Below are 23,011 nucleotides of genomic sequence, written 5' to 3' on the forward strand. Positions count from 1 at the left end.
AAAAAAGCATATTTAACAGGTGGGTTATAGTTTTATATAATAGAAATAGTTAGGGAAAAATAAGAGTTGAGTAAAAATGGGAAGGAAAAGTAGTGATGGATCAGGAGTGGGGGCAGACTTGTTACATGTATTAGGGTTGAATAGGTTTTCAAACTCAACAGATGATTCTGAAATGGGTGATAACAAAGGCAAGAATCAGTCAAAATTTGCAAAATTTAAATTTTCAAAAAGTAAAAAAAATTCAAAAAAGAGCAATATTGGAATGGATTCTGGTAAAATTAGCATGGAGATTGATTTGAAGAGAACTAAGGATAATGGAGAGATAGAGCAGGCAAATGAAAAAACTCCAATTTCAAGTTTAATAGATGTTCAGATTTCTCTTGAAACAGTTCTGGAAGAATTAGATAAATCTTTGGAAAATATTAAAAAGAATTTAGATGTTGCGGAAACTTGTTTGGAGGATGTGTACATATCTGTAGATAAGCTGGAGAAATTCACTGAGCTTTGTAATGTAGAAAATCAAGATGTCATTTTAGGTTTACATAAACTGGTAAACGTATATAAGAGAGCAGCATTACTTTCAACATTCTCTACTGATCCTACATTTAAGAAAAATTATGATTATAATGTAACTGATACTGATGGGAAATCTGGTGAAAAAAAACGTGAAAGACAAAGAACTGCCGATGTTATTAGTGTAAAGGAATCTGAAAGTGAATCAAATGTTACTAATGCAGTAGAAATTCGTAATTCAAATAGCACAGAAGCTAAAACAACTCCTCTTAAGTCTAAGTCCTATAGTTCAAAAAATAGCTCAATAAGTGAAAAAACTATTGTTTTAGAAGCTGATTCAATTAGCAGAAATAGTACTGATAGTTTAAATACTGAAACTATTAATTCTAATAACAATATGAAGAATGAAGACTCAAATGCTGAACAATTAAAAACTATCAAAAGCAATGGTACGACCAATTCCGATAAAACCAATGATGAAAAGCTCCCAAAAGACAATAAGATGAGTAAAACTGAAAAATTCAAGGAGAAGCTTAACCTCAAAATGAGGAGAAAGAAAAACAGTCAAAGTGATAATAACGATATTGACTCAGCAGATGCTGAAAACAGTTCTGGCCGTCAAACTAAGATGGAAAAGTTTAAGAAAAGATTTGACAGGAAAAGTAAATAATCTTTCACCTTTTATATATATATTTATATATATTATTGTATACATGTGGTCAATAGCATGTGGCGCCTTATTTTGGCGCGGGCGGTAACGACGAATGTCAGGAAAAAACTCAAATAATTAAATCTAAATAGGAAATTGTTTCAAAGTATAGGAAGCAGGAGAATAATTCTTAGTGGAAATAACACGGAAGTTCAAATAAGCTTTATAGATTTGCTTGTATTTTGAGGCTTTGTTCCTTAAATTGTAGTTTAATTTCTTTTAATTAAGTTTATCGGGAATCTTTGAAAACAAAATCTAATATAGGATAAGTATAGAGGTGGAAAAGCATAGAGAAAGTTGGAGGAACCGGAAATATGAAACAGAATAAGTCTAAACTTAAGAGACAAGTGAGGCAAAGGTATAAGCAACATGCAAAAGATGCAAATGATATTTTTGAATTGAATTCCCCTATTGGAGTTAGCTGTTTAGATTCTGCATTACAGGAAAGACTGGATGTAATTCTTCATAAGTATAGAGAGTATGGATTAGATTCTGAAAAAACAATACTGGGAGTTTTGCCCTACGCAGTTTCTATGTTAAAAAAGATTGAAAATTTAGAGTTTAATATGCCTTTAAAGAATTTGCTTAAAGATAATACTAAGAAGTTACCATTTGCAGAAATCTTGAGGATAGAGGAGGAATTTGGGCTATCTAATGTTTTTGAGGAATTGTATGGTAGTCAAATCCCTTTAAATAATTTGAGATTAAAGAATCAGATTAGATTAATGAACGCGGAACTGGCTATAAATAAGGAATCCATTATAGATCTAGGCTTTGATTTGCCCGAATTTTTAGTTCAATCCAAAGACTATATTAACTACACCTACTTTATCAAGAGAGCAGCATTGGTAATAGACTTATATAATAAGTTACTTCGTCAAATGAAAATAAATAATATACCAAACCTCACAGAAAATGAGGTAGAGAAAATCAATAAAGAGCTTTTATATAGGGAAGACTTTAAAAATGTTGCTAAATATGAATTACCAAAACTTTTATCTGTAGATAAGATTCAGGACATTAAGGTGGAGATTGACTATTTACATGATTTAAGGTATATTCCAGTAGTCTCAATTGTAGTTATCTTGAAATCAGAAAAAGAATCAAAAGATATGGCTATATCTAAGTGTAGATTCAGAATCTTACCGGTTATCCCAGAGTCATCCAAGCTAAATAAGGATTCTATCTCAATATATAGGAATTCCGTAAGAAAAAGTATTTTGAATTACGATACCTTTAATTATGGTCAAGATAATCTAAATTCTTGTTTTTTACCACCAACACCACAGTATAATGGAGCTATTTTAAGTGATACAAAAAGTCAGATGCTTAAATTATCTATAATTACTGAAGAAATATTATCTTCAGTTATGCTTGAAGAAACTCTGATGCTTCTCAAACTTTGGTGTATAAAATGGAAGATTTTTAATCATTTGAAAGTTAATAACCAATTTAAACTTTCTGGTCAGTTTAATGAAGAAGTTCTTTTATATCTTCTATTTCATACTCTGGAGTTGAATAGAGATGCACTCAATTCAAGAAAAACAAGTTCTTTCCAGATATTTAAGTTGGTATTAATGACTTTACAAAAAATGATTTCAAATTGGAAATTTCAAAATAAAGATCAATCCGGTACCTATTATGTTTTTGGAGATTCCTCTCCAAAATTTCATGATAGAATATTTCTAAAAGATAAGGATTTTAAGAAGACTAATTTATTGCACTTATTCAATAGAGATTATATTGGGAATCAAATTTTTATTCTAACTGATAAAGAAGAGGAAGTGTATAATGTATTTTGGAGATGTCAAGATCTTGTAAAGGAAGAATTACTAGATATTTTAAATAAGACTTTGGGACTTATTGATAATAAGGCAATAATAGGCTATGCAGAAACAGTTTCTGATATGTTTAGTCTTGGAACAGATTTTGATAATAAAATAAGAGTTCAAAGTCATGATCATAATAAGAAACTAAATGATATACCTCAAATGCTTTCTTTACTAGAGTTTGATTCTTGCATAATGATTTCTTATCCAAATTGCTTCCATAATATCCAGCTAAGTTATCTGGTTCCACCAAATAATAATATTCCTAAAGAAATCAGCTTGGGTGAAAATTCAAACTCAAAGACTATAAAGAGAAATTTTGATTCGATTTGGGAAAATTGTCAAAGTTCGAATCTGGTTGAGATCACGAGACGGATATTGTTAAGAAGTTTCACAGATAGAGTGAAGAACTTAAATTTTAGAGAAATAATATCAAAAGAAAAGTTTGGATGTATTATCGGTATTAAATTTGCTTCTAAAATCACAAGATCTATTGATAAAGGTCCTTTTGTTGATAGTGTTGAAGCAAAACAATTTAAAGATTTTTGGGGTAGTAATATAATTGAGACAAGAAGATTTAGAGACGGCACAGTTTTAGAGACCGTAGTTTGGAATAATGAAAATAATTCAAATAGTGAATTTTTAACAAATAAAGGAATTAATGAGGATATTTTAAGGTATACATTAAATAGACATCTTCCAAAAATCACGATTCAATCTGAGTTGGGAACAGAATTAAAAGATGGTTTAGTAACCTATTCAATGACACCATTTGGATCTATTAATCCTTATTTAAGTTGGGAAAAAATTGTTCATGAGGAGTTTTCAAACTTTAAATCCATTATAACCGGATTAACTTCTCTTCCTTTAAGTATCAAATCAATTCAGTCACCTAGCTCAATTTTAAGATTCATGAAATTCTACACAAGTTTGAATTCTAGTATAGATCAGGAAAATAGATTTAAAGAGGAGATACAATGTGTTATAGAAATGGAACAATCTAACAAGTGGCCAAAAACTAAGGAGTCTATTCAAAAAATCAAAATAGCTTTTTTGTTATCAATACAAAAAGAATTGGGTGAATTACATTCTATTACTTGCGATATTATACCTGAATATGATCATATAGAAGGTACCGATAATCCAGATTTAAGAGGTTTCGCCCCATTTTTAGATGTATATTGGAAAGGAGATATCACATTTAGATTAAGTATTTTCCATCCAACAGAATTAGAACAGATTGCAAAAACGACTATTGAGCCTGAAAACATGTCTGAAAAAGTCGTAGAAGAAAACATCAGATTTTCCGGGGAAGATATTAACCAATTACGCAATTTGTGGTGGAAAACACAAATAGGAGCAAAATTACTAAATTTAAGTAATTATTTCCCATCCTTAAGAGAAACAGTTAAGAAATTAAAACATTTTGCATCAGTAAATAAGATACCAGATTCCGAGGAGTTTTTAGAACATGTTGCTGCTTACGTATATACAAATAATGATCTAATGAATAGTATATATGGGGTACCGGATACCTCAACAACTGGATTTTTAAGATCACTATGGTTAATTTCAAGATATGAATGGGAAAAGAAGCCATTAGTTGTAGACTTGGATTTTCAAATGACTGAGGATTCTGAGATGAAGAGAATTTCAATTGAGGAATTCGAAAAGCTTGATAGGATCCATTCAATTTACTATAATTATATTAAGAAACATAAACTATTTAAGAATTTCTTTTATGTATCATCTCAATATGATCCTCAATCCTTATTGATTAAGCTTCCAAGCCACTATAATTCAAGTAGATTGGTTCATTTTGCAAATTTATATATAAATATTATTGTTGAAAAGAATTCATTTAATATACCAATAAAGGAGATTAAATCATCATTCATGACTCAACCTAAAAATGATATTATTATTCATCTTCAGCAAGACTATATTGGTCTTATTCAGCCTCAGTCTAAGAAGATTAAGTTTAATGTGTTATCACTTAAGAAACAGTATGTTAATCTTAATTCAACTCAGGAATTACTAAGTAATTGTAATATCAAGGCTTCTCCTTATAATGTTGCCAGGGAGATTTTTGAGAGCTTTGTATTAGAAGTTAAATCACTCTGGAATCAGCAAGTTGATCTAATATACGACCCTTATATACTTCCTTATCCTAGTAAAATCTATCTTAAAGTAAGAACTAGTCAATTCTTTCCTTCAAAAATTACTGAGAGTCAAAAGAAGAATTTTCTTCCTGGTTGCATTATCTCCTATTCTAATAGTGAATCTGAAACTTGCAATGTTTTTACTATACCTAATTTACCTTTAATTTTAAGCACAATTTGGAGTAGATATTCTGGCTTTATTACAAACATACAGTTATAAAGTTCTATTTACTTATACAACTGCTTATTTTATATTGATTATTGGAGGGAAAAGTACGGAGGAAACATATCAAAATAAATTACTTTATTATTAAAATAAAGGGACTTTTAGTCGTTATAATAGTTTATATTCTAATGTTAGTTTATTTTTCTTTTCTTAATTTATCTATTCTTCATTGTCGATATTATTCCTCTTCTCAATCACTTTTCAATACTCATGTTGATTCTTCCTCTCCTCTTCAGTTAAATACTACTAAACTTTTACCCATAACTACCCATATAATCAATTAAAAAAAAATGAGCATGCTTCCCACATTAGGCGGGAACCAGTGGCGCCACATGCAGATAAATAAATATATATTTATATATTGGATAATTTAGGCTAAATAAATAGTGTTAGTAATAGTAAAATTAATATCAATTATTTAAAGTAAAAATAGTATTAATAATAATCAGTTTCATTAGAACTTAAGAAAAGTGAGGTAAAGTAAATAAGAGAATTTGAAGAACTTTGTGTGTAAGAAGGTTGAGTAATACTAGCATAGTGTAAGTAAATTTGGATTTATAGAGAATCCAGAAAGGAAAAAGAATCAAACCTGTAATAGTGGCTGTTAGTTGAAAATGAATGGGTTCAGACTATGTGGTGATATGCTCCACCTTTTGAGTATTTTTCTTCTTTTAAAAAAGTTGAGGAAGAGTAAGAGTTGCTTGGGGATTTCATGTAAGATGCAAGAGATCTATTTGATAGTATTTTGCAGTAGATATATTGATTTGCTTTGGAGTTTTGTTTCAGTATACAATACATTAATGAAGGTTATATTTATTGCAAGTACTAGTTACTGTATCTATTTGATGAGGTACCAAATACCAATTAGTAGAACTTATGATTCTAATGCAGATAGTTTCCCATATCACAAGTACCTGATTTTACCAGCTTTAATTTTAGGATTTATTACTTCTGAAAGATGGATATTTTCCGAGATACTATGGAGCTTTTCAATTTGGCTAGAATCTGTAGCAATTTTACCTCAATTGATCCTTTTACAACAGTTAAGAGAAGTTGAGAATTTAACATCAAATTACGTCGTAACAATGGGATTATATAGATTGTTTTATATTTTTAACTGGATTTACCGTTTTTATGCTCAACATTATGTAAATTGGGTTGGCTGGATTGGGGGGCTTATCCAAACAGCTATTTATGTAGACTTCTTTTATTACTATGCAATGAGTAAATGGTATGGCCAAAAGTTAATACTTCCTTATTCTATCGAAATATAGATCGGTGATTATTCATATTTTGTCCAGTATACGTTGAAGATTAAGCTTGGGCAGAATAATTGAGATGCATTCTGTGGAAGACTTTGAGATGAGGGGAGGCATCGGATTCAAGGTCTAATTCCCGATCCTCTGTTTATTTGTTCGCTTCCAAGTAGTATCCAAGCTGGGAATAATTTAAGAACCTCATTTCTTTTGGCACCAGGGCAGAAAGGGAGAAAAAAAAAGAGGGAGAAGTCAGAGTAAAAGAGTTTACTTGGGATTCCATTAAAGTAGTTCTAGTCACAGAAAATGGAGAAAGGATTAGTGACCTATTTCATGCTCACTCTAATTAAAAAGTTCATTTACTTTATTTTAAATATTAAATTTTTGGGTTCTTGATTATTTGGTCTAGCATAAGCTTTTCAGCTACTACTAGTTTTTCTTGTATATAAGGAGATCCTCTATAATTTCCACTTGCCTTATTTAGTTCAAGCATTCTTCTTGTAATCTAAAAAAAGAAATGAATCATTTGAATTAGAACACAAACGGAAAGAAAGCTGTTAGTCTAAGAAATTTGAGAACCATATTTCAACGGGAATTTGGTTATAAAAGCTTTTAGGAGAGATAGACGTAATGATATTTATACTTACCATTTGTATATCTTCTACAGTGTACTTCTTTCCAAATTCGGTACCTAGAATCTTGTTTGCTTCTCCAAGAGTCATTTTGTTTCCAAAATGTATAGATTTAATTGCTTTAATGCTATCTAAATCAGTTTAAAAATTTGTCCAACAAATTAACTTTCCACCTTAAATAAGCATTTAGTAAACTGACCTCTATAAATATCTTTAATACATTGTTTTGCAACACTTTGTAATGACCCTGATGTAATCCTAATTAACTTCGTTATTACTCTAAAAATAGTTATAATTTAGTATTAATACCCAAAAATCTGGTTGTCTTTAATTCAAATATACAAACTTACCTTATAGTCCTTAAAGGCATCATTTCAGAAATACCTCAAGGGTTTTAATATCCTTTTAAAAACTTCTCCAATCCTCCTTTATTAAAAATGCACTCATTCATGTGTTATATCTATATAGACACCTTTTTTACTTTATTAGAAGATTCGAAAAGCCAGTAAAAGTGTGATTAATACGAATTTAAGGATGAGAACGAGTATTAGAACGAAGGAATGGAAAAAAGAGAAACTATTAAAGTTTTGTCAATTTGAATCTTCTGTGGGGAAAACAAAAACTGAGAAACCAAAAGCTCTACAATGTATTAACTAATCATTCAATAAAGAAAATTGCCATTTAAGATTTATCTGATTGACTACTTAAACCCTCAAAATTCATACTAATAAATAATATATTAAACATTTCCCCCCAACCAACACTTAAACAAAATTTTTAGGTTTAGGCGGGAACAAATGCATGCAGAAATTGGAATAATATATTGAAAATAATAATAATTAATTAAATAAAAAGTTAATCAGTGAAAGATCATTTCTCCAATAAAAACAGTGATTCCAAAAAATCTGACTGAAACTTTGCTAAGGTTTGTGGTATCGGTGCAAGAACACTTATTATAAGAAACAATATCTTTTTCAGTTTCAAAATAAAAGAAGTCATTCTTGACACTAAGTAAAGTGGCGGGAGAAGCTTCACAGTGATAATAAATCATAAATGATTGGCCTGGAACATTCCAAAAAATATTTTTAGATTTCAGAAGAGTTTCATTTAGCAACTTAAGACACTTTACCTTAAGTTTTCTAGATATTTGTATTGGGTATAGGTTTGAAAGTAAAGATACTACTGATGTGTTGTTATTCATTTTTCCAGAGCACTTAGAAGAAATACTTGATACAATAATGTTACCAACACTAGGATTAATGCTACAATTAAATGTTGCAGAAGAGATATAAATTGGTCCACTACATGAATTATATGTATTGTTGTGAATGGAAATAGACCTACATTTCACTTGTTCAGTAAAAGGTAATATAAAATAAGACTGTCCAACTTTAAGATGACCATATTCAATATATAGGGATGCTTTAAATTCGGAGGAGGAGACTGAAATAATTTCTAAAATGCATGCAGAAAAAGATGTAAATTGTTTAGTTTCTTTATTACAATGACACTCAATCGGACGTGATCTTGATCTTTTTGCATTTTGGTTAATGTTTGATAGTACTTCGAATAAACTGGGTCCTTGATACCAAGAGGATATTTCTTTTGGAAGATGATTCTTGTCATTCAGAATATTAACACCAAAATATGCACTAATTGGTAAAAAAATAATATTCGAATCGCTTTTAATATCAGAAAGTTCGAAATTAATGTAGTTATTTATTGTATTAACAATGTTTAAATAAACCTTTTCATCCCAATTACATAGGTCCAATTTATTGACAGCAATAATTATGTTTGAAACATCTGCTAAAAGAGAGTATATAATATGTTCAACAGTCTGTCCTTTTAGAAATCCTGCCTCAAATCCTGAGCTGTCAATAACTATTATGGCATTGTCAGAAAACATTGAAATTGAAAAGCTATAAGGAATAAATTCGGAGTGTCCAGGAGCGTCCAATATGGTCACAAGTTTATTTTCAATCATCATACTTTTAGCTGAGACATTGATTGTAATTCCTCTTTCTCTTTCATCATCACAATCATCAAATACCCAAGCATATGCAAATGACCCCTTTCCAATCATCTCGCTTTCCTTCTTGTACTTTCTCATAACTCCTTCACTTATTAGCCCCAAACTCACAAATAAATGACCCATTAAAGTTGACTTACCTGAGTCTACATGGCCTAATACTACGCAACTGTAATTATCAATACTAGGAACTGATACTTGTTCATTATTTATTAAGTTCTTTACATTTTTTTTCTGATCTGGTTTAGCCACATGTTTTGTTGTATTATTTTTTTTCTCTGTTTGAATAAAAGGCTTTACCTTTGTTGTAACCGTATTAGTTTCCCTTTCATATTCTGAGCTATCTTCCTCTGAGTGGTAATCTGAGTCGTAAGCATCGTAATAGTCATCATCCGTCAATTCCACATACTTTGATCGTGTACGCCCCATTGTCACTTATTGACTACTTATGAAGTTAATAAACTATATTATTCTAATCAAATTACAGATTTTTCCTCTTCTATTTCTCATCAAATTTTTCTTTGTTTACTCCACACTTTTCTCCTGGTTTTCCTTTTCGCCTTTTTCAAATTAACATTAATTTTAATCATAATAATATATTATTAACTTTTGGCGCCATAAAACGGCGCCAATACTGTGTAAAGTCTTATAAATAGTTTGCATTATTTTACATGGGAAAAAAAAAAAGAAAAGATATGATGAAATTGAGAGTTAAAAAGTAGAAAAACTAATAATAATAAGTTTTAAATGCATGTTAGTTAGTTCTTTATAATAATTTAATAATAAAAAGAATTGCAATTTAATAAATAATTAAATATAGATTTTTTTTTTTAATAAATTTATTTAAGGGGTAAATAATTTAGAGAAATGCATGCAGAGTACCGGCATTATTATTACTTACAAAAAACAAAAATAATAATAAAATCTTTCCAAATAAAATAGGCTTAAGATTAGTAAATATTTAGACTAAATTAATATCTAATACATAAACAAGACATTTTCTTATAATGATAACAAGGTAAATTATTTGCTTTGATATGATTGAAAAGTTACTATAGAAATGGAGAGTGCAACTAAGAAGCCAAATAGAATAGAGTTAGCATTGGATGACTGGGCAAAACTAGTAAAAAAATCATGTTCTATAGAAATTGAACAAATAAAAAAAAAACATACAAAAATTACAAATCAATACAAACCAGAAAGAACAATATATATGGAGAATGTGCTATCATATCAGCATACTAAAAATATTTGTTTGTTAGCAAGTGAGATTATTAGAAGAAATGGAGTATCGTATTTGATTATTGATTTTTTGAAACAAATGTTATTTTTGAGAGGTTTTTTTGCTTTAACAAAAGATACCACACTAATGCAACTAACAAGATTCTCAACATATATGAAATTGGTAGAGGTAAGTTTTCTAATTCTTTGGTTTAATAAGTAATATATATTATTAATTATTACTCCATTATTGTAATTACTAACTTGAAATTCAGGACGGTATGAATGCCATATATGAATCAAGTAACACTCAAAACAAATCAGCATTAAATAGAATTAAAGAAAATAGAAGGAGAATTTTGATTTATAATATTAAAAAAGTATTGGATAGTGGAATTGGATTTAAGCATAATAAACAACCAGTATATTATATTAGAATAGTAGATCTTCATTTAAAAACAACATTGTCATTTGGATCAATAAGTGAACTTAGACAGTTGTTAGTTTGGGAGTTAGAAAAAGTAATATATTCATTCTCAGATATATCTTTAAAAGAAAAAAGCTTTATATCACATATTACATTTGTGCTAGATTTTAGTAATATGGGGATTTATACTTGCAAAGTGGAGTTTCAATCATTTATGAGACTAATTTCAGAAGTTTTAGATTTTTATTCTCCTTTATTGGTTAATACACTAATCATTCACAAATCAAAATCTTTAAAAGAAAATCTATGGTATTCTATAGAACCAATAATTTCGTTGTTATATGACAGAAAAATTGTAACAATTTTCACTGATACAGAAGATGAGCTTTGGAGACTTTTGGAACCAACTAATATGGCAATTCTACATTCAAGGGGTGGATTTATTCCAAATACCTGTCTTTATCCAGTTTGTACCAATTCAACTGTAGTACCAAATATTGAACTTTGTATTCAAAAAGAAAATGAACACGAACTACAAAGTTATAATAAATATGCTACATATAAAAACTTCTTTTTATCATTTAAGCCAGAATTATCAATCAGAAGATTTATTAATAATTGTACTAGTATAGAAAAAAAAATCATTAATAAGTCATATTGGATTGAGGAACAAAATCAAACAAAGATTGAAGAAATTAGTAAAAGTTTTAACGAGGATAATTAAAAGCATATTCTTCAGTAACTTTAGAGAGTGAACTATTAATTAAAGTAGTGTTATAGAAGTTATAAAATCAAAAATAATGTAATATCTGTGTTTTTTTTATATCATCAATTATTCTACTTCAGTTACTTAACTTCTTGTAATTAAAATTTAAACAATTGGATTAATATTGTATTTGACTTAAATTTACTTTCAGTTATTTCATCATCATTATTATAATTTTCTTGCTCTTAATTAATTTTCAAAAGTTTATTATTATTATCTTTTTTTACCTCTCTTTAAAACTTTCTTATCTTTATTTTTTATTATTAAAATTCAAATTACATGTAAAATAGTACCGTCGTTTTGGCGCCATGGGTTTATGTCATTTTCTAGTTAAAAAACTTAAAAATTATTTGTTTATAATAATATAATTAAAACCAGATATATTAAAGGGAGGGAATTGAATATTAAACATATTATTGGAACAATGAATAAACAGTAAGTTTCTGTAGGCATATTTTATATTGTGGTCTGTGTATTTTTGAGGAATAATAATTCCAATAATTGATGAAAAACGTATAATTAGATCAATTATGTACAATACAGAGAATGACTACTTAATATAAATATATGAATACATTAAATTACGTAACTATTTCTAAATTTCTCATTAACTAGTGTAATAAGAATTGATTATAAATCAGAAGAATTAGCTAACACAGTAATGGAATGTATTAAACCAGATTTTATTTTATCTAATAACACAAAGAATTCTAAGAGAGAAATTATGGTGGATGATACAGAATTAGTAATGTAAGTTAGTTTTTGGATTTTTTTCTATTCCATTAACTTATTACTCTTCAGTGAAGTAGAGAGTGCCAATATTCGAATATTGAGAAAGACGGTAAATGCTATATACGGAGCTTTAATTTTATCAACTAAAACTATTGAAGAGTTTAATGAGAAATAAGAGTGAATTTTTCACTATAAAACTAATGTAATCTATTAATAATAGGTCAAATTGGGATATATATACATAAACATAAATATATATATTCATTTATTTTTTAAAGGAAATCCTTATTAAGTACTACTATTATAATGAGAATAACTTTAAAATTAAGAAAATTTAAATAGCTCTTAAATTTATTATCTTTCCACTTAGAAAAGGATATTATCCATGATCTAGATTAACCCCCCAACACTTGCCGCCAAAAGGTACCGTTATGTAAAAAATAGTTGAGAATGAAAGATAAAATATATTTTCTATATTATATAAAGTTTATATATTTAAATTTATATATTAAGAATAAATTGTAACAGTAGGATTACGACGATTGGAACTCTTTTTTTTTTTTAGTACTACTATATGCAGCTCTAAAGATCGGTATTAAAGAATCTATATATGAGAATTTAAAGTATATAGAGAAACAAAAAAAAAAGAAGATAGAATTTAATAGATATATTGGTTATAAGAGTAATATGGAGGTTAGCACCGTAAGTTTAATATCAATTATTTAATAATCAAACACCAATAACTTCCCATAATATTTGAAATTAAATTTAAATAGAATCGCAAATCAAAGCCAAAGGTAATAAAAGGAATATGTAAGAAGAATTCATGTAAAAAAAGTAGTGACTTACAGATTGAGGAAAGCTCTGAGAATGGAAGTTTTATTGAAGATGAGAGAGGTGATGAATATTGTAAAAATAATTTAAAGGAAGGACAAAAAATCAATCAAGAATCTACCGAAAATAAGATCAGAATATACGCAGATGGAGTATATGATTTGCTTCACTTAGGCCATATGAGACAATTAGAGCAGGCTAAAAAAATGTATCCGAATACACATTTAATAGTAGGTGTTGCAAGTGACGAAGAGACCCACAGATTAAAGGGAAGGACAGTACAGACTTTACAAGAAAGAACAGAAACATTGAAACACATTAAGTGGGTGGATGAGATAATATCTCCATGTCCATGGGTAATTGATGAGAAGTTTATTGAAAAGCATAAGATAGATTATGTTGCGCATGATGATGCACCATATGTTGCAAAACAAAAGAAGAGAGATGAAGAAGATTCATCAAATACTGATTGCAATAGTAGTGAAGAAAAACCAGTAATAACATATGATCAAGACGATATCTACGGATGGCTTAAACGTTGTGGTAAATTTAAAGCTACTCAAAGAACAAAAGGAGTTTCTACAACGGATCTAGTTGTAAGAATCCTCCAAAACTATGAGGAATATATAGATAGATCCTTGCAAAGAGGTGTAACCCCAGATGAGCTAAATATTGGTTATATGAAAGCGAACCAAATTCAAATGAAAAAAGGCATTCAAAGGTGGGGCGAAAAAGTTACTAATGAATTAACAAAAGTGACTCTCACTGACAGACCATTAGGTATTACGTTTGATGAGAGTGTTGATAATATTAGGAATCAAATTCACAAATCTTTCGATACCTGGAGGGAAGTTTCCAAAAAGTATCTCGAAGGCTTTGCAAGAACATTTGACCCGATGAGATCCTTATTTAGAGAAAATCGCATTTCTGAAGGAGAATCCCCTTCTTTTAAGTGAAATTCTTAATTAGTTGTTTTCTTGAATATACTAGATACTACTACAATTTGTTTTTAAATTTTTATATTAATAAATTTAATTTAATTTTCTTTAATTATTGCATGCAGAGTAATTTTTTTATGTGGATAAGAATAAAAAGAATGCTTACGTGTTTTTTAAGAATTTTGATACCGGTTTGCAAGTAAATTTTTTTTTTTTTAAATTACACGTAATAAGAATTATTTTGGTAATTAAAATATTAAGAAATAATTTATTAAATTAGTAAAGGGGGAAAATAAATAATTTACTGGTTTTTAATTGTAAAAGAACAAATATTGGTGGCAGTTAAATACTTGTCGAGTAATAATTCATAGTTAAGAAAGATCTCTAAACAAAAACTCGAGTAACAATGAGGGGCGAAAGTGGATATTCATAGTATTATGCAGAGAAGATAATAAATATATATTTTATATATTAATTATCTATTAGTACTTTTCGAACGATATTGGCGGGAGGATCTGTGGAAATTATTGGATGCATATTTGCACCATACCCACAGTGGCAATGTAAATATGGGGAGAATTATTTTGAAAATAATTCAAAGAAAAAAGATAACAAGTAAAATTAGTAAAGAAAGTAAGTCTTGAGAACAATTCAAGTACAAATAAGAGATTATTAAAATATATATATTAATACATATATTCGGTGTTTCTGAAATATTTTAATTATTACAATAAAAAAAAAATGAAAAGATTACTTAATGCAATTATTTTCTTGGTTTTATTTGGAATTTCTGCTTCAGGTGTGAACTCTCAAGAATTGATTCTAACTACTGAACCAGCAATTCTAACAGAACAAAACATGGATATAAATTCTTCGTTTGTTTCTCCACCAGTAAATTCAACAGAACCAATGAAGAATAATACTTCTTCATCAGATTCAAGTGATTCAGATGATGAAGGAAACCCAATTCAAAAGTTATTAAAGAAGTTTAAGAATAGTAGAAAACTTGAACTTGCAGAGAAAGAATTAAGTCAGTACAATGAAAGAGAAGAGATTGATATTGCCCAAAAAGAGTTTTCTGGCGCATCAAAGAACTCTAGTGCTACCACAACCACTGTTAAAGGAAAGAAAGGACAATACAATAATGGTTATAATCATAACCATCATCATCATCATCATCATCATCACCACCACCATGGAGGATATAAACCACAAAAAAGTACCACTACTACTTCTACTACTACTACTTCTACAACTAGCACTACTACCACTACTACTACCACTACTACCACTACAACTACCACAACCACTACTACTACCACTACTACCACAACAACTACCACAACCACTAGTACCACTACTACTACTACTACCACTACCACTACCACTACCACTACCACCACCACTACTACTACTACTACCACTACCACCACCACTACTACTACTACTACCACTACTACTACCACAACTACCACTACCACAACTACCACTACCACAACTACAACTACAACTACAACTACAACTACAACAACTGACGTAGCAGAATCTCTAAATTCAAAAGTCAATTCTTTGAGACGTTTAAGAGGGCTTTCTGAGAATTTGCAAGATCTAGAAGAAGAGAACTCTCAGGAAGAAGAAAGTAGATTGAGTAAATTGGCAAATATGACTAAGGAGATTAAGTCAAGTTTGGTGGACTCATTCAACAATACAATGAGTATTGATATTTTGAATAGCACAAAAAGCATTGTAAATCAGACATTAAGTTCAATTGAACAGATTAAGAATGTAACAGCTTCAAATTTGCCATTAAACTCGACAATTTTGGGCCAAATCAAGGAAACAAAAAATTCTGCAGTAAATCAGACAGCAATGGCTATTGAGAACAATATGAACAACCTAACAAACATTGATTTGGATTCCAAAGTTGCAATTTTGATGAACCCTATCAATGAAACCTTAACTATTCTTCAAGAAACAACCAATTTGACAGGGATTGCTGGTAATTTAACAGGATTAACCAATTTAACAAGTAACTTGAAAGGAACAAATATCACCAATATCATTGAAGACTCTATCTTGAAAAACAATATGAATTTAACTCAACAGTTTCCGTTTAATGGATCTTTACTTTTGAACGGTAAAGTAACAAACATAACAACTTTTGATATTCTTCCAGTTGGTGAAAATAATCCAGAAATTGACCTTAACAATACCAATTTAGGAACATGTCCAAATGGGGTTTGTGAAAGCGATCAAGAAAATGATGAAGAATTGTCACTTGAGGATAGAAGCGTTTTAGACCAATACAAACAGAGTGTAGTTGATTCTGATGTTCAGAAAACTGGATCAGCTTCTTCCGTTTTTCCATCTATCTATAACTTTGCGTTCATATTTACAATAATATTCTCAACAATTTATTTGTTACACTAGATATTTTCTCCACTAAATAGAGAGAATATTTACTCTTCGGAAGAAATAATGGAGAATATTGAAAATAAGTAATAATAATAATTATTATTATAATTATCAAATATTTTAAATAACCTTTGCAAAAACATTATGTTGAAATTACTTCTTAAATAGTCTGTAAACATGTTCATTATTTAAATATTATTATTATTATTAATAATATTAATATTATTATTACTCATCTATTTTATTTATTCACCCTTTAATTCTGTTTCTCTCTTTTTAATTATATTTGCAACATAGTGGTAACATATTGATGTTTTTCATATTATTTTTTTAATGAATATTTCTATACCGGTATAAAACGTAATAGAATAATATTTGTGGAAAGAAACAATACGTGTTAATTGCATGCACATGCAAATTTTAATATTCAAATAGAGATGACGTAATTTTGCATGCATTTAGAATTATAAACAAATTAATAATGGACAAGCTAGAAGCGAATAAGTAGAAAAAATAGTAAAACAAGTAACAGATAAACAAGAACTAATCAGTTATTTATAAAAGATAAAATGATTAAGTTTAATTTAGATATTAAAGTAACTTAACTGTATTTTTTCAATCATTTATAGATTCTGTTGATCACTCTCTTCCTTTTTATACTTAACCGTAATGGATAATACAGATAAATTGGAATAGAAGTGTTAATATAAAGAATAAAATTTTGATATATTAAATCTGATTTTTAACTGGAAAAAAAATATGGTTACTTCAGTGTAGGAATAAGTGTTTAAATAATAAACTGGCAGACCCAAAAACTGAAATGATAAATAAAAGTGAAAATAATAATCTGGTTGGGCTTGAAGCAAATTTTTCCTTCTTATCGTAAATTATTCTGTGATGAATTAAGGCAGGGAATAGAAAAACAAAAATGGAATCTACAAATCCACCAGCCATAATTACAAGATAACTTGGTTTATCTTGGAACCTAATGCCAATAATGCAGGATAAAAACAAAATTAAGGTAAGTAGCAAAATCCTTCCAGCTTTTGTTCTAATAAAGGAAGTTTTGTTATTTAAAAATCCATAGCCGTTAATATTATTTCCATTAATAAGAGGCATTCCCTGTTCGTTAAATCCAGCTTGAATATTTCTTGATCCTTCCATTTTTTTAAGGTAGTCATTGTCGATGAAATTTGTAAATGCATCCAACATTGGGTATATATGGAGTGGAATTATAAAGAATAAAGATATTACAACAAGCAACCTTGATATAAAGAATAAATAGGAGGTTTCATTCAAACTATTAAGAAGAAACTCTTCAGTTTTATCTCCAAGAAATGAAAATGATATCAGAGACATAACTGAGTATGAAAAAACTATAATTATACCAGTAAATGCTGTCAAGATACGCAATCTTGTTCTAGTTGGATTCTTTAAATTGGCTGCTGCTGGGATTATATTAAATTGTGAAAAGAATGCGAAAATACAAATATTGAAAAGTGAAAAGTAACTAAGTGCTGAGTTGGAGTTGAAGGATATAATAGAGATCTCTTTAATTATATTATTAATATCAAATCCTGATTTAACTGACTGGCTAATGACTGAAACAAAACAAAGGAGTATGGAAATCATTGATAAAAATGTGAGCCCAATCCAGTTAAAGCATCCTGAAGGAATACATATTGGAAAGAATAATAATGAAAACAAGGATATTATTGCGGTTTTTGAGCTGAACATGAATAAATGATCACTCACAAATCCAAAAGATGAAATTAATGATGGGATCAGGTCTGATAAAACTATTAGAAATAGTGGGATGCAAAATAGACAATCCAAAAATACCAAGAAATCAAATAATCTCGGTATTGAAAATAATGGCTTTTCAGATCTTTGACTTCTCAAACTTGTTGTTATCTCATCACTATAAGCCATAAATAATAATGACCCATAAGATTCTGTACCTGATTTTACACTTGCATTTGCCAAAGTCTTCATTGATAAAACTGAAAATGTACCTGCTAGTAAGGAAATGACTATTCCTGCCAATGCACCACAATTCTTATATGCTGATGGAATGTAAAAACACCCAACTCCAACTGAAGTTGAAACAAGAATTAAAATTGTTGTCAACATTGAACTCTTCTCATGGGAAAACATCTTTGAAAACACTCTTAATACTAGTGCTAATATCAATATTTATTTTGTACAATACTAATATACTCTAGTTTAATTCTTTAAACAAAATATATTATGTTACTTAATGCTTAATTCCATACATCAAATTTCATCTTATTTTACCTCATTAATTAATTATATTAAACTTCTTTATTAATTTTTAATATTCACCGGTACTAAATAAGTTTGTGGGAGAATTTCCCGCCTGTTCTGCTATTTTCTTTATAGTACCTATAAAAATAGCATTCAAAATATATATATATTATATTTCACTTTATTACCGCCAAAAGTTCAAAAATAGTATAAAAATCAACAGGGAGAAATAGACAAGTGGGTGGTTGAAAGAGCCAACACAGAACAAAAAAAAAATTTTAAGGTAAAATTACAAAAGGATAAATTCAATACGTTATTTATAATGTGGCTGAAAAATTTATCTGTTGCATATTCAAATTTATCTACTATAATCATTCTTTTTCATCTATGGCGGACTTGCATAAATTTAAATCGTCATTTTTACCGCCAAAAGTTAGTATATTAATAATACATCTATTCTAATTTGCATGTAATACAAAAAACAATTAAACAAATGGCGCCATAATTTTCAATTTATTTAATCAGAAAATTGGCAAATTACAATTAGATAAGAAAATTTCTTTACATTAATCGAAAGTTACAAAAATTTGATGATAAAGTCATGAAATTATGCTAAACGCAACATTTTTTGTTTTAATATATAACACCGATTTGAATCAACGAGGGAATACGTGAATATAATCCCAAATAAAATGCAAAAATACATGTTTTGAACTCGTATAATTTTAAAATTCCGAAAAAAAATTAACACGATTAAATGAATAAGAAAATAGGCGGTTCTTTTTTTGTGTATATGATAAAGAGTTTTATCATTGTTGTTTTGATTGCAAACATTCTTAATATGAATAATAATTCCTAGTTAATGATTTGAATTAGACCTAATCTAAATGAATAAAATAATTGCAAGAAGGATTTTGAAATAGTAATACTAAATAAAGCCAAAATTAGCAGTGCTCATTTTGGTATTATTTATCTTTTAGTGAAAGCTATCAATAGGATTTCTTTGAGTTAAATGTAGTACCTTTAGAGCTTGTCAGCTACAACTTCTTGCATACCTTTAAATGATTCAGCTAAAATGTCTTCAAGCTCTCCATAAAACTCCTTGTAGAGACCAAATAAGGCGGATTGTTGCCTATATGCAGTGTTTAGATCATAGTACTCTGAGCTCAATCTGGATAATTCTTCTCTAAGTTGAGCAAGTTCTGCTGATTTGTTTTCAATACTTTGCTTTTTTAGAACATCTTTTTGTTTAGAAATATAGTTGGATTTAAGGGCCTGATCAAGCTGAGAAATCCTTTTATTGGCATCCTCTAGATCTCTTTTTATACTATTAATTATATTTGATGAAATTGATTCAAAATCAGTTAGGGATGAATTTTTTGAAATAATTGAAAGAGTATCTAAAGATGCATTACTTAAGCTTCTTTGAGAAAGACCTTGTTTACAAAGTTTGTCTTTATTAAATCCAAAACTCTCAATTTGAGTAGTAGGAAGATTACAGTTACCAGAGTTAATAGATTCAACCATTCTTTTAACAAATCCCTTATTACATAGAGAATTGAAAGTTTCATTATGATTTGGACTATTTAGAGATGGTAAATTACATGGCACTTCTGGCCTTCCAAGACTGAAATAGCATGCTGGGAGGTCTACAACTGATGTACTACCAGAGTATTCTGCTCTATAGTCCAGTATATCACTATATTCAAGTTCCTTCTTTTCAAACAAGTTACAATCTTTAGGATTTGGGACGGTTTGGCAGGAGGTGTGTAACAATGATCCAAACATATTTGGAGAGTTTTTGTTTGATCCAGACTCTGATACTGGACCATAATAACTGGATTTTGTTGATCCTTGAATTGAATCTTTCTCTGAGTGGTTATCAAATATATGATTTTCGATTAAAAGCTCCTCTTTAGGAAGTTCTAAACTCTTTTTTGAGACAATTTTTACATTATTGGAATTCTTTCTACCAAATGACATCATTGAACTTAATTTTGAGAAAAAACCTGAAGATTTTGAATTTTTTCTAGATAATGAAGATTTCCTACTTGAAAGGTTTGTTTCATTTAGTTGATCTTCAATTTCCTCAGGAATACCTGTAGGCTCATTTAAATGATCAAGAGATCTACTGGAACTAATTGAGAACTGCTTATTTAAGGTACTAACTCTGCTTAAATTAGCAGAAGAAGCATTTTTTGTACTAGATGCCATTTTTTTAGATAATTGCTTGTATAGAAAATCTTCCTCTTTGGGAATGTATGGTTTCTTTTCAGACTCTGGGTTCATTGAAACTAGAACTGGTGGATTTGAGATTCCTTTTCTCCATTCATCAGAAGTACAGGATGGTATACCTGCAAAGCAATCAGGGAAAAGATCTTCAGAGTATGTATGATGTTTTCTAGGTAAACAAATACTAACCACATCAATAGAGTCAGTATTAACAGCTTTAAATAGACGAATTACTTCAGATTTTGATATGTCTAAACATCTTGTTGGTAAAAAGCATGCCCCTCTCTGTGGCTTAGTTGTCCTTACTTCTTCCATTTGAATTAGAGATTCTTCCTCACTATCGAATCTAAAAACTCTGAAATTTCCATCACCTTTTCCAAACACAGTTAATAGCTTAAAATTATCATCAAAGTTTGGATATAAAGTACTTGACATAATATCCAACTGAATATCAATAATTGGAGATTCTATATTACGTATATCCCAAAGTTTAACTGATCTAGATCCTGCTTTAGTAAATCCTGTTGTTATTAACTTATTTTGTATGGTACCAAAACCACCCATCCATGTACATTTACCAATACGGGTACCTTCATGTGCTAAAAAGTTTAATGCAGTAGTTTGTTCTCTAGGATCTACAATTCTTATTAATCTGTCTTTATTAGTAGTAGCTAAAATATTTCCAAAATAATTCCATTTAATATCATAACAGAGGTTCTTGTTTTCTTGATAAGAAAAGATCTTCAGAGATCTTTCAAGATCCCAAATTGCAATTTCTCCATCACTAGAAGTTGAAGATAGAATATTATTAGCATTTCTATTAAACTCAATCAAAGTTACTCTCTTTTCGTGTCCATGTAAACTTGCTATAGGAGAGGCTATTTTCTCAACGAACTCTCCTCTCTTAATGTTTTGAGAATCATTCATATTACTTTCTAAAATATCAAAGAATTCTCCACTATTAGGTAACTTCCATGTTTTAATACTTCTATCGTCGGAGCTAGTAGCTAGGAAGTTATTATAAAATGGAGAAAATTTCATATCAGTAATTCCTGCTGAATGGCCAGAAACCATCATTGTTGGAGGTTTCCTTATTCCTATTGAATCTATTGATATAATACTCGCAGATCCTCCTCCTCCATCATTTGCATATGCTATGAATTTGGAAGAACATGTTAGTCCAGGTCCTTCATTCAATCTAGTTCCTATTCTTAGATCTGTATAGTTTTCTTTTAATATCTTGCTAGAAAGGGTTTTGAAGTTATTAATTCCTGACTGCATCCTAAGAACCATTTTTGTTAGGGTTAAGCAAGTTTTATTGAATGCTTCTTTTTAGTAAATATTTGGAGTAAATCTTAATTATTTATTTCATTTGAACCTTTAAACAGATAAATAAATAAATAAATAAATAAATATATGCATATATATATATATATATATTTATTTATTTATTTATTTTATATACATATATTTGTTAATTCTTAATATTTATACGTCTTTTCTGTATTGTTTTCTTTTATTGAGTCTTTTTTTTCTCCTACTGTTTCCTTCTTTTGCAGAAGTAATTAACTAACTTTTTTCTTTTTGTTGAATTTATCTTTCTTACTTTTTTCTTTCTTTTCCTTTCTCCTTTTATGATCATTCTTTGACTCATGGTATCTTATGATCATGCACTTCCCGCCAAAATACGTATGCATGCACTAAATTAGGCGCCATAATTATACAGAAAGAATAAAATTAGAATGACAATGATAAAAAATATGTTTTTCTGCTCTTTTCTTCTTTAATTTTTATTAATTCTTACTACATATTGAAATTT

The 23,011-nt window shown here is 28.9% G+C and overlaps 11 protein-coding genes across 11 annotated transcripts; 7 read left to right on the plus strand and 4 right to left on the minus strand.

Annotated features, from left to right (window-relative positions):
• Nucleotides 1–76: 76 nt before the first annotated feature.
• Nucleotides 77–1,183, plus strand: cubi_03332 (uncharacterized protein; the record flags this gene model as incomplete). Its single annotated transcript, XM_029020345.1, has 1 exon — nt 77–1,183. One exon carries the CDS (start codon nt 77–79, stop codon nt 1,181–1,183), a length of 1,107 nt encoding a protein of 368 aa, XP_028874058.1.
• Nucleotides 1,184–1,536: 353 nt separating this feature from the next.
• Nucleotides 1,537–5,433, plus strand: cubi_03333 (NRAP like nucleolar RNA associated protein; the record flags this gene model as incomplete). Its single annotated transcript, XM_029020346.1, has 1 exon — nt 1,537–5,433. One exon carries the CDS (start codon nt 1,537–1,539, stop codon nt 5,431–5,433), a length of 3,897 nt encoding a protein of 1,298 aa, XP_028874059.1.
• A 620-nt stretch (nt 5,434–6,053) lies between these two features.
• Nucleotides 6,054–6,713, plus strand: cubi_03334 (ER lumen protein retaining receptor; the record flags this gene model as incomplete). Its single annotated transcript, XM_029020347.1, has 1 exon — nt 6,054–6,713. The coding sequence occupies one exon, from the start codon at nt 6,054–6,056 to the stop codon at nt 6,711–6,713; it is 660 nt and encodes a 219-aa protein (XP_028874060.1).
• A 358-nt stretch (nt 6,714–7,071) lies between these two features.
• Nucleotides 7,072–7,697, minus strand: cubi_03335 (uncharacterized protein; the record flags this gene model as incomplete). Its single annotated transcript, XM_029020348.1, has 4 exons — nt 7,072–7,200; nt 7,343–7,458; nt 7,527–7,606; nt 7,678–7,697. 4 exons carry the CDS (start codon nt 7,695–7,697, stop codon nt 7,072–7,074), a joined length of 345 nt encoding a protein of 114 aa, XP_028874061.1.
• A 489-nt stretch (nt 7,698–8,186) lies between these two features.
• cubi_03336 (HBS1 domain-containing protein) lies at nt 8,187–9,788 on the minus strand (the record flags this gene model as incomplete). Its single annotated transcript, XM_029020349.1, has 1 exon — nt 8,187–9,788. One exon carries the CDS (start codon nt 9,786–9,788, stop codon nt 8,187–8,189), a length of 1,602 nt encoding a protein of 533 aa, XP_028874062.1.
• A 631-nt stretch (nt 9,789–10,419) lies between these two features.
• On the plus strand, nt 10,420–11,731 carry cubi_03337 (SEC14d domain-containing protein; the record flags this gene model as incomplete). Its single annotated transcript, XM_029020350.1, has 2 exons — nt 10,420–10,770; nt 10,856–11,731. 2 exons carry the CDS (start codon nt 10,420–10,422, stop codon nt 11,729–11,731), a joined length of 1,227 nt encoding a protein of 408 aa, XP_028874063.1.
• A 703-nt stretch (nt 11,732–12,434) lies between these two features.
• cubi_03338 (uncharacterized protein) lies at nt 12,435–12,680 on the plus strand (the record flags this gene model as incomplete). The annotated part of the gene is made up of 2 exons (XM_029020351.1): nt 12,435–12,523; nt 12,575–12,680. 2 exons carry the CDS (start codon nt 12,435–12,437, stop codon nt 12,678–12,680), a joined length of 195 nt encoding a protein of 64 aa, XP_028874064.1.
• A 512-nt stretch (nt 12,681–13,192) lies between these two features.
• On the plus strand, nt 13,193–14,295 carry cubi_03339 (choline-phosphate cytidylyltransferase; the record flags this gene model as incomplete). Its single annotated transcript, XM_029020352.1, has 2 exons — nt 13,193–13,207; nt 13,282–14,295. 2 exons carry the CDS (start codon nt 13,193–13,195, stop codon nt 14,293–14,295), a joined length of 1,029 nt encoding a protein of 342 aa, XP_028874065.1.
• A 723-nt stretch (nt 14,296–15,018) lies between these two features.
• Nucleotides 15,019–16,707, plus strand: cubi_03340 (uncharacterized protein; the record flags this gene model as incomplete). Its single annotated transcript, XM_029020353.1, has 1 exon — nt 15,019–16,707. The coding sequence occupies one exon, from the start codon at nt 15,019–15,021 to the stop codon at nt 16,705–16,707; it is 1,689 nt and encodes a 562-aa protein (XP_028874066.1).
• Nucleotides 16,708–17,460: 753 nt separating this feature from the next.
• cubi_03341 (amino acid permease like protein) lies at nt 17,461–18,849 on the minus strand (the record flags this gene model as incomplete). The annotated part of the gene is made up of 1 exon (XM_029020354.1): nt 17,461–18,849. The coding sequence occupies one exon, from the start codon at nt 18,847–18,849 to the stop codon at nt 17,461–17,463; it is 1,389 nt and encodes a 462-aa protein (XP_028874067.1).
• A 1,134-nt stretch (nt 18,850–19,983) lies between these two features.
• On the minus strand, nt 19,984–22,485 carry cubi_03342 (coronin like WD40 repeat-containing protein; the record flags this gene model as incomplete). Its single annotated transcript, XM_029020355.1, has 1 exon — nt 19,984–22,485. The coding sequence occupies one exon, from the start codon at nt 22,483–22,485 to the stop codon at nt 19,984–19,986; it is 2,502 nt and encodes an 833-aa protein (XP_028874068.1).
• Between the last annotated feature and the right edge of the window lie 526 nt (nt 22,486–23,011).

The sequence above is a fragment of the Cryptosporidium ubiquitum genome, assembly GCF_001865345.1.
Source record: "Cryptosporidium ubiquitum isolate 39726 chromosome Unknown contig_24, whole genome shotgun sequence".
Classification (NCBI taxonomy): domain Eukaryota; phylum Apicomplexa; class Conoidasida; order Eucoccidiorida; family Cryptosporidiidae; genus Cryptosporidium; species Cryptosporidium ubiquitum.